The 11,704-nt window shown below is 31.2% G+C and overlaps 1 protein-coding gene across 1 annotated transcript; it reads left to right on the forward strand.

Annotated features, from left to right (window-relative positions):
• Positions 1-3,548: 3,548 nt before the first annotated feature.
• On the forward strand, positions 3,549-6,381 carry LOC105172685 (uncharacterized). Its single transcript, XM_011094225.3, has 3 exons — positions 3,549-4,364; positions 4,836-5,183; positions 5,286-6,381. Exons 1-3 carry the CDS (start codon positions 3,912-3,914, stop codon positions 5,907-5,909), a joined length of 1,425 nt encoding a protein of 474 aa, XP_011092527.1. The 5' UTR covers positions 3,549-3,911; the 3' UTR covers positions 5,910-6,381.
• The last annotated feature ends 5,323 nt before the right edge of the window (positions 6,382-11,704 follow it).

Genomic DNA, 11,704 nt, shown 5'->3' on the forward strand with positions numbered 1-11,704 from the left:
TTGACTAACGGATGGATTAATTTATTAGACGGAAGCAAATATCAAGGATGCTATATGTAATTTCATAATCCACAAAAAAATTATATATAATTACATTAAATCTCAAGAAATAAAAATGTAATATAAAATGGTAGTACGTATATAAAATATTGAGAAGGAGAGATCCTTCATCCCAAAGTCACATTAATGTTCTTGTCTCTCTTACATCATAAACAATAATTTATATCAACAAAACCCCATTATATATAAGTGAAGAGCAATGAAAAGGATGTCTGATCTTTTTAATGTTTTTGTTAGTAAAGATGTCCGAGATTTATCTTTTTGTGTGGGTGGGGTGGGATTGTTAGCTGGACTCACTTTGACTTCAAATAAATTAACACTTCTTGCTTAATAAAGTTAAAACGCGTTTTTAGGCCCCTAAACGCGGGAGCTTTTGGCCTTTAACCCGTTTTATAAATAATATTTATTAAGACATGTTCTGAGTTCATCACACTTTGGCTGCTCAACAAATCTTACTTCCTATTATATAAATTTTTATTTTATTTTTCACTGCAACGCACATGCATGTTTGTCCAAATATATATGTTTATTTGTGTTCCAAATATATATATTTATATATTTTTTTTATGTCGGACTAAATTTGTCTCTGCGTTTCATATAATTATAAATATCTTTTTATTATTTAAAAAATTATTAATATCTTTTTTAATTTTAACTGAAGTATAATAATTAACTCAATTCATATGGATGAACAGATCAAAATGTCCTTACAGACTAAAGTGGATAATTCTTTCATAATTTTTTTAAAAAATAATATAGATATGATAGAGTTGACAACTCCAGACCTTCATTCAAAATTTATATAATTTAATCAAATATAGAAGGATATTTATAATTTTTCAAACAATGAGAAGGTATTTGTAATTATGTCAAACTTTATCAAAGCTCATCATAATTTACCCTTTTTATGTTTTAGTATAAATATACGATAAATAATTTATGAATTTTACTTATATTTTTTGAATTTATTAATAAAGTCATAATGGAAATTGGAATCATCCAAAGTGGCCTCTCCTTTTCAGATAAAGACTAGTCAAATATTAGCATTATATAACTTTTTGACTGCTGATTTCTTAATTGATTATTATTATTATTATTATATTACTCCCAATATTTACAATTAGAGTAAAATTTCATTCTCATTTGATCCATTAGTTGTAAATTTTTCAACCAAATATTCAATTTCATTAGGTAGTTATTCCTTTCAAGCCACAATAAATTTTAAAGGCAAGATTTAAAAAAATAAAAAATTTATTGATTTCCAATTAATTACCTAAAAATGAAGTCATTAATACAAATTTTAGTATAATTAATGCATAGTTATCAATAATTCAATAGTTAATTGAAAATGAGAAATGTGCCTGAAAAATATAAAGTAGCGTCTTACATTTATTCTGGAATCTTCTATCATACTTTCATCAAACATTAACAATACACCACTATTTGATTAACACGTGCCTCTTTTATAAGGGTTTCCAGATTTTGGTTAATCTGCCGAACCGGAGTTTCGGTTCAGATAGATTTTATAAAAGAAAAAAAAAATCGGTTTTAAAATGGTCGGGTTTTTTTTTTTTTCTATAATTCGGTGATCGGATCGAATTGAAAAATTAAGATTTTTTTTATATATTTTAATTTTATTAATTATATTATATATTTTACTTTTAACTTTACACTTTCTCCTCCCTCTTCTAACTCGTTCCTCAATCTTCAGTTCTTCATTCTTTAAATATTTAAAATATATTATTTTAGTTTATATTATCTAATAACAAGCTTAATCAGTAATTTAATATATTTTGATAATTTTTTTGTAAATAAATATTTAATATAAGGCATATGAATTTTATCATTACAATTTCAATCCATTACGATAAAATGTATTAATCAACTACATATTATTTGGATATTGAATATTGTCCATTAAGTTTAAATTTAAATTTTTATTTTTATTTTGGATTAAATGAATGGATTGTTATTGTGTTCTTTTGATTTGAATTATTGAATTGCATTCGTAAATATTTTATTCATTATACATTTTTTTTATATTTTTATATATCTTTAACAATATATTAATTACACGACAAATATATTACACTTACCATATAATTAGTTTAGGTGTGAACAAATCAATTTTGAGCTAAAATTTGCCCTACCTTTTATGCTTACCCTTGATTAGAAAATTATTTTACATACCATGTAAATGTAAAATTTATGGCACCCCTATCTCTACTTATTTGCATCTACTCTCATTCCTTTTGCACCTCTTACTAAACTTGTACTTTGTTGTATGGGTTGTCCCCCACAAAAAAAAATTAAAAAAATAAAAAAATAAAAAAAATTCACACATGTGTATCTTATAAATTATCTATGTTAATGTGTCCAAAAATGCTTGTCTAATTTTTAAATATTTTAAAAAATAAATTAATTATCAACTGCAATATTTGAATATATATATATATATATAATTAACTATAAAACATATAATTATAACATTACACTATAGATGAGAATTATAATTCTTTTATATTTAATACAATTATTTACTATTATAATTTTTTTTGAGTAATTTTGATATAGAAAAGAGAAATATGTTCTTATTAATTTTTTAACAAAAGAAAATAATTAAAAATATTATCTGTAGGACGGACAAAATTTATGTTTAGATGCATGCGAGTGTGTACGTGTAAAGAAAAAACTGCAGTGTAGATGAGACGTGCTTTAATTATCAACCACCATCCGACTCATAAGTGATGGGGTTACAGTATGAATCATCTTCTACGTAAAAGATAAAATTACAAGATCGGTGGATTCGAGACGATGAGCTCATTTTGTGCGGTAGACAGAGTTGAGCAAGGTACGGATTCCACACGATGACCTCATTCTGAAGCCTGAGCAAACTTACATACACCTAACCTGTTATAATTATTTTTTACCAGAAATTTATGCTACGAATCTAAAAAATTTATAAATCGTACGTATGACAAGACCATAAATAAAATATGAGTTGTTACATCCATAACGTGAGTTCGAATCCTTACTAAGACGTCTGGCGGGATGAACGGACGTTATGAACTATGTATTGATTCTCATTTTAATTCTTAAAAATAATTAATTAGCACTAGAGATCTTGGCATATACATTTGATGTAATGTTTAAAATGTTATTTTTAGATACACTTGTAAAATTATTTTACATATAATTGTAATTAAAATTATATGTTTTTGGATAAGTAATATATATATATAATAGTGTATTTAGCTTTAATAAATTTCACCCAATTCCTCTCACGTTTTTCCAGTCATAATTGTTTAATTTATATCCTTTTTATCCCCAAATATATATATATGGAGAGAGAGAGAGAGAGTGAAAAGTCAACAAAATAGTGAACTGCTATATTTTTTGTTCTCGGAGCGTGAAATCACTCGCCTTACCCTTCGGAGCACACTCACGCCCCCACTACCAGAAAGCAGCAGCATCCTCTCTCTCTCTTCCCAGCAGTCGCTTTCACACTGTTAAATTTCACTCTCTCTTTCTCTCTCTAAAAGTCCGAAGAAATAACGCCACTTTCTTCTCAACGTTTTCCTCACTCACTCACTCCTCTGCTCTTCACTCTCCTCTCCCCTGTTTCTCTAACTAAAAACCACCATACTCTCTCTCTCTCTGTAACAGAATCAAATCATTTCTCGTATGTTAGTGGAAAGCCTCATGAGAAATGACGGCGATGATATCATGTATGCCATGTATATATCTCTAGAGGGATTTTAGTGGAGGAGGAACTGCGTGATTGTGTTTGCTTGCATATATTGATTCGTGTAGTACATACATATCAGGAAAAAGAAAAAAAAAAAAGGAGGATGGAGAAAAAACAAGGGTTTTTCTCGGCATTGAAGGAGGAGGTAGTTCGTGGGTTGTCTCCAGCAAGGTCGCGCTCCAAGAGTCCGGGTCGGAGCGCTTCGCCGATATCGGGTCTTCTCCGGAGGAAGAAGGTCAGTACGAGTAATGCTGAGCAGTTAATTGTGAGATCGGGTAGCCTCAGGCCGGTGGGTGAGACACTGACGCCGTTGATGGAGGGTCCGGATCCGGATGCCGGTGAAATCGGGGAGTCGAAGCGAGTCAGTTCGGGTCTCGGGCAGTGGGTCCGCGGGCAACTGAGTCGTAACCCTTCGGTAGCTGTTACTGAGAATGGGTATGGGAACAGGAGGTCTGATCTGAGGCTGCTGCTAGGGGTGATGGGCGCTCCCCTCGCCCCGGTGCACGTTAGCACTACTGACCCTCTGCCTCATCTCAGTATTAAGAACACCCCCATCGTATGTCTTGCTCTCATCCATACAAAAAATTTAGTTGTACATTAGTTCAAACAATCATGTGTTTGAAATGGAATTTGGTGGATATATGACTTGTTTTTAACTATTGAATTTTTCTGCATATGCATGGTGATTTTTTCTGTTCATGACTGAAAGATTGATTTCTTTGACAAGTTCCTTCTGTTTGGTGGTGAAGAACTGATGTAGACTTGAGATTTAGTTTTTGTTTGAGTAGATTCTCGTGATCTCTGTCTCTCATGAAAAACAATATATTAATACTAAAAAATTGTAAGAAATAAAGATGACGAATTGATGCCGAGTCTTATTCTTGAATTCTTTAAGCATTTTTTACTCTAATGCTTGAAAGCATGGGGATGTTATTGTGTGTCATTTTCTTGTCATTTAAATTACCATTCTTTCGTTAGGGAAGAAATGCTCAATGATCTGTTCTTATCAGATATACAATTTTCGTAGGAATCTTCTTCGGCCCAGTACATTCTGCAACAATATACTGCTGCTTCTGGAGGGCAAAAAGTTCAGAGCGCCATTAAGAATGCTTACGCAATGGGAAAGCTGAAGATGGTTGCTTCCGAGTTTGAAACCGCAACAAAGGTAGTGAAGAACAGGAATGCTGCTAGAGCTGCTGAGACTGGTGGTTTTGTACTGTGGCAGATGAATCCTGATATGTGGTATGTGGAGCTTGCGGTTGGGGGAAGCAAAGTTCACGCCGGCTGCAACGGTAAGCTCGTCTGGAGGCACACGCCATGGCTCGGTGCGCACACCGCAAAGGGTCCGGTTAGGCCCTTGCGCCGTGCCCTTCAGGTTGAAATTTTTTGGCTTTTGCAGTAAATCTGTTTTATGCTGTGATTTATCCCTAGTCTTGCCCTTATGATCTATTGTGGTTTTTCGGGCTTGACTATGCAGGGCCTTGATCCCAGAAGTACGGCCAGTATGTTTGCAGATGCTATATGCATTGGGGAGAAGAATATCAATGGAGAAGAGTGCTTCATTTTGAAACTTGCTGCTGACCATCAGACACTGAAGGCCAGGAGTGAAGGACCAGCGGAGATCATACGCCATGTCTTGTTTGGCTTCTTCAGCCAGAAAACAGGGCTTCTCGTTCACATGGAGGATTCACATCTTACGCGTATTCAGTCCAACGGCGGGGATGCTGTCTACTGGGAGACTACCATTAATTCCTATTTAGATGATTATCGGCCTGTTGAAGGAATCATGATTGCTCATTCAGGACGTTCTGTCGTGACCCTTTTTCGGTTTGGGGAGATGGCAATGAGCCACACGAAAACAAGAATGGAAGAAGTGTGGACAATAGAAGAGGTTGCTTTCAATGTTCCTGGACTGTCAGTAGACTGTTTTATTCCACCAGCTGACTTGAGATCATGTTCTATCAGCGAAGCTTCTGAGCTCCCTCAAGAGGAAAAGGGGAAGACAGCAATGGCCGTTGCTGCAAATCGCTCCAAAGTTGCAGCTCTTGAGAACACTCATGATGGTGGCATTGATAACGTAGTCTGGAAGGTTGAAATCTGACAAAGTAGGATCAACATGAGGCAAATGTTCATATGGGTAGGCTGTTTCTAATACACTGACACCGTAGAAGCAACAAAATAGTCTCGCTCTATTGTGGGATTCTATTATTAGTTCTTCATGCCTCCATTACTCTGTTACAAAGCATGATTCGTTCATAGGTTCCTCCAGTGGAACTTTATGCTCTCACTGCAGAATCCATCGAAAGGGGTTGAGCTCTCTTTTCCTGGCAACAGATTGAGCAAATGGAGGTTAAATTTTAGTTACCTCCCAGCTATGGGGGAAGATGGTGAAGCTTCACTATTATGTATTGGCAAATCCATTCACCTTTTTCATAGTATTTTATTTTACTAACTCTTTTCTGCCTAAAATTGTATAAGGCTTTGGCAGTTAGAAGGGGAATACTGCTAAAAATGGGTTGGATTTTAGTGTTTATGTAACTTAATTATAGTATATGTTCCTTTGTATTCTTGCATTTTGTTTGCTTGATGCTTAATTGTTTTTCTTCTAGTTTCTTTCTTTCCTCAACGTGATGCTTGTTTATGTATATATATATGGGATAATTTAAATTTGACTGGATTTGAATCAATTATATGACAAGTATAATAAATGTGTGATGTAATTGATGTATAATTTAGGGAATTGATCAATCATATGTCAAAAGTATTATATTTATTTTGTGATCTATTTGCTTCAAGCATTTAAGTAAGAATTTAGTGTAAATGTATATATTTTGTTAAATTCTCAATTGAAATGTTGCTGGTTAGCAGGACTTTGGTATCATCTGAACTGATGATGATGTAATGTTGAGCTGTATGCAGCATCTTGAGCTAGTTGGAATTTTTCCTTTCATATTATGCAGCTTGCTGCTGCTGCTGCTGCTGCTTTTCCCAATTCCCCATTTGGAATAATCTTTTCTGGAAATTCTTGTGCTGACCGTTGGATTTGGACCCTAACCCACCATCCCAAATCAGCAGCATCTTGTATAAAAATAATAATGTGGGCCTTTGGTAGAGAGAACTGAAGTCTGCCTCGTTTGAGGCAAAAGCGTGTTATCTGATAAGAAAGGCGCGAGGTTGATAGTAAAAGTTGCTCAAGCCCATGTGATTTTCTTGTCATTCTCATCTCTCCCTTTCCCCTTTTGATCCTCACTCGCCTACTTTTCCATTTTTGCCCCTCCAACCCCACATTTCTTACTTTCTTCTTACCTAAAGTTGTTCTGATTAAATGGCAGCTGTTTGTTGGGAAGATTCTCCGGTTATGATGGTGTCCCGGGAAGGTCAAAAAGTAGTATCAGCTTTTTAGAGACGGGTACAACCAATAATATTAAATAAAATAGAAAATGCGACATCATATATCCAGCCTTGGTAGTTCTTGCTACACCCATTCAACCTGGATAGATTAACTCAGTCCATCCTAGATTCTGCAGTCAATGCAGAAGCTTTTTATATGAAATCATTTATTTTCCTTGCTAATATTTTGGATCCATTAACTCTACCTATTTGGAGTTAGATTTTACCATCCACAACATTTTCAACTATTAAATCACCAGTACAACAAACTATTCTTAATGCATTCTGGGATACCAAGTTTGAGCAAAATCAATAAATTTGGACTCCTCAATCGCAAAGCTAAATGGGGCTAGACTAATAACATACGCCTAAATTAAGAATAATGTAAAATAATATACTAACACACTTGTCATGTCAATCATCAATACAAAATTAAATCATAGTTGTTGTGTGATTGATTGAGTTTGGTTAAACTCCTATCATTCACAATTTTTAAGTATAACTTAGAAAAAAAAGAAGAATGTGAATGGGTTCCAAAAGAGGTAGCTAAAGGCCCATCATCTCTCTTAACTGCCTTTCCTCCTCCCATCACATCAACAAAATCAAGTGGAATCTAACTCATACTTGCACTTTAATGTGTTTGGCCCAATTAACCACTTGTGGTCCTCAACAAATTTCAGTCAACACTTTCATTCATCACTTTGATCCCAAGATTCAGACCACTTACAATTAATTCAATTACTTACTTCATTCAATATATTTAAATAATTTAAGATTCTATATCAAATACACAATTTAATAAAGGAAGAACTTATTGTTATATTAGATAAATAGCTTACGTAAATTAAAAATAATTTTTTCATTTAAAACGAAAATCTTTGAACGTTAGTCTTTAAATAATCATCCTCTTAAAAGAGATCAATTCAAAAAATTCTGCAGGTCAGTGAGAGATAGTTTAGCTGACGAAGTTGAAGTCCTATCTGTTTTAGAGCCCTATGTTCAGTCACATTATCATAAACCATTACAATATGTCATCCAGTTAGTTAAATCATATTTTTTATCTCGAATTAACTTCACCACGTTAATAACTTACTATTCATGTATGCCACATTCATCAATCATGTACAGACGCATACATATATATATAATCTAATGAACTACATTTACCTCAATCTCAAAATCATTAAGTTATTATGGTTTTGTTCAACCCTCTACTTCATAATTCTCGTACAAGTGTTACTCTATTTTTATAGTAGTTATTGATTAATTATAAATAAATATTTAATCCTGATAATTGATATATTGATTATTATAATCATTAATGATTGAATTCAAGATAAATTACTATAAGCTCTCCTAAGATTTGTCATAATCACAAATTTTCCCTCATTGTTTGATAAATTACAAATATCCTTCTGAACCTGACGGTTATGTAACAAATACCCTCTATAATGGTCTGTCACGAGATTGTATTACTTACACAATCGTTAATTTTAGGGGGCATTTATAATTTTTCAAATAATAAAACTCATTGTAATTTACCCTTAAATTTATAATACAATTGTAATAGATTTATTAAAAAAAATAAAAAAAAATTCAGTGGTTACAATAAATTTCTTCATTCATTGTGCGGACCCATTGACGGTAGCCAGTGAAGATCAAGTTCGGTTGTCTATAGTACACTTCCGTTCAATTAGGTTTAACTTAAACACTATATATTTATTGTTGCGTAGTTAAGTTTATTATAAATTTATAATGCACGTTATACCCTACTTTTTTTTATTAATAATAATAGATAAATTATAATAATTTAATATACTGAGTAATATTTAATAACTAATAATGATAAATAAATTATAATAACTCATATAAAATGAGATAAATACTCACATAAAATGAGATCTCACTTGTCCGATGGGATTTTAATCCATGATTTCAGATTTGTTCATGAAATTTTAACCTTAGTCTTAACTACTAGATTAAGTCGACGTCGGTGATGTTATAGCATACTTGGTATTATATATATTTTTTTAAAGTCAATTTTGATGGGTCATGATTTTGGAAGTGTAGTATAATTACATGTAAGTCCTTTATAATTTAAAAAATTATGTTTAATATATTTGAGGTTTGTTTTTTTTTTTTTTCCTAACAAATAGATAAATTATTAGTAAAAATTTATCAAATTTATTAGTATTAGAAAAAAATTGAATGAAAATTTATGTTTATCCCCGATTGACTTATTAGTCACTCATTTCAGTTCAAATAAATTTTTTCTGATCAAAATACCTTTATAAAGGTGAAGATATATATTTTCACATGTGTTATCATGTGAAGATGTATAAGTATTATTCGGTCAAGAAAGATATGTTGGACCTGCAATAGATTAATAATAAGATAATTAGGGATAAATAAAGTTTTCTTTTTAAATTTTGTTGCTAATATCATCAAATTAATTAAATTTTAACTAACGAATGAGTATGTACAAAAATAAATATTAAGAATACTATATGTAACTTTTTAAATTATAAAAAATTTAATTATAATTATATTAAAATTTAAGGAGAGGAGATTATACTTATCCCTACTAATTATGAAAATGGAGTAAATTTCTGTAAGAGGGGGATGCTCATTGGCTTTTGAGTTCTTGATTTTTTATTTTTTTTTAATTTCTTAATTTTGTAATAAATTCCAACGCAACGGGAGTTTAGGAAATGTAGTGAAATTGGAAGACAAATTGGTAGTGTTTCAAGGAAATGAGGGCAAAAGTGGAATTTTAGTACAACTTATTTAAATAAATAAAATGTGGAGTAAGTGTAAAAATGCGTGCGTGTAAAAACTGTCGGCAGAGGAAAGTAAGAGGGATGGGCAATAATGGGTAATAAATGAGATGTACACTATATTTCCTGTGCCTGCCCCCTTCCCACCTCCACCGTCTGATATTTTCCTGTGCCTGCCCCCCCCTCCCACCTCCACCGTCCGATCAAATTCAACCCACAACATTGTACCACATTTCCGCATTTACTCCATTTCATCTTTATTACACTAGTGGGCCCATATGCAAAATAATCGATTTTGTGAACTTGTACAAAAAAATAAATATAAAATATAAAACTACGTGATTCCATGAATTCTCTTACGTTTATCAATACTCGAATCGATTTTTATAGAAAGAATGATTTTTGTAAGTGTTAGAGTAAAGGGATAATTATGATTCTCTTTATTTTTAATTATTCGTAATTTTCAATAGTTTGACAAATTTTATTTAGTATTTTTTAAGTTTATTTTTATTTAACAAATAAGTAACTTAATTAATCAAAATTTACTGGATTTCTTGGTATTTAACAAAAAATATTAAATAAAAATTTATATCTATTCTCAATTCACTTAATATAGATCAAACATATTTTGTTAATATTAACAAATTCGATAAATTTTAATTAATAAATAGACTTATTTATTTATTAGATGAAAATAAATTTCAAGGGTATTACAAGTAATTTGCCAAACCACATGAAATTTATATATAACTATACCAAATATCAAGAGAAAGTTGTATAATATTCTCAAAATAAAAGACAGTTCGTCAACTATGCATATCATGTCAAGACATTTGAATGTAATATTGAATTAGACTCCGTACAATAACATAACATTCTTTCTCCCAATCTCTACACACTATAAAAAATTTAGTATTTAGTCATGAACACTTATCATAATGGAAAATAAATAATCGTAATAAAAAATTAATAGTTATTGATCTCGATATGAATTGTTGATTGTAATTTTTACGAGTGTGACTAAAATATTGTTATAATTAAAAATCATGTAAAAAAACATTGAATTTGATTTATATCATGCATAGTTGTTAAATATCATGTGCAACAATCAAATTAAGGGGTATTTTGAGTGAATTTATTATAATTTTTTAAATAAAATATTGAAAAATAAAACTTATAAGACTTCAAAATAATATATTAAAAGAATATTTTATTATTTTAATTTTAAAGAGCAAAATAATAGTGGATAATGTATATAGATGATACAAGTCTGGATTTCAGTAAATTGGGCTAGTCTAACCCAACTGTGATTTGGGTGGATCAAGGAGCCATTATGATTAACGTGAAAAGATAATTGCAATAAGGGAAAAATATTATTTTAGTCCTTAAAATATGTCTAATTTTAATTTTAATCTGATAATTATGTCCATTTTTGTTTAGGTCCAGTAACTTACGAAATTACTTACTTTTAATCCTCTGGCAGATTTTCGGACAATTGTACCCCTATGAGTACATATGGACTAAAACTGCCTTTCAAAAGTTGCATAGAGGCAAAATTGTCTGAAAATCTGCCAGAGGACTAAAAGTAAGCAATTTCGTAAGTTACTGAACCTAGACAAAAATGAACATAGTTATTTGATTAAAATTAAAATTAAGCATACTTATCAGATTAAAATAATACTTTTCCCTTGCAATAATTATGAGAAGAAAAGAATGGGAAAATAAGAAA

This window comes from Sesamum indicum, linkage group LG10, assembly GCF_026168435.1.
Source record: "Sesamum indicum cultivar Baizhima isolate 11 linkage group LG10, ASM2616843v1, whole genome shotgun sequence".
Classification (NCBI taxonomy): domain Eukaryota; kingdom Viridiplantae; phylum Streptophyta; class Magnoliopsida; order Lamiales; family Pedaliaceae; genus Sesamum; species Sesamum indicum.

Excerpts from the sequence above, each read along its gene's own strand:
- LOC105172685 (XM_011094225.3), top strand. The coding sequence starts at position 3,912 with ATGGAGAAAAAACAAGGGTTTTTCTCGGCATTGAAGGAGGAGGTAGTT. Across the intron at positions 4,365-4,835 it reads GTATTAAGAACACCCCCATC|GAATCTTCTTCGGCCCAGTA; the intron begins GTATGTCTTGCT and ends CAATTTTCGTAG. Across the intron at positions 5,184-5,285 it reads CCTTGCGCCGTGCCCTTCAG|GGCCTTGATCCCAGAAGTAC; the intron begins GTTGAAATTTTT and ends TTGACTATGCAG.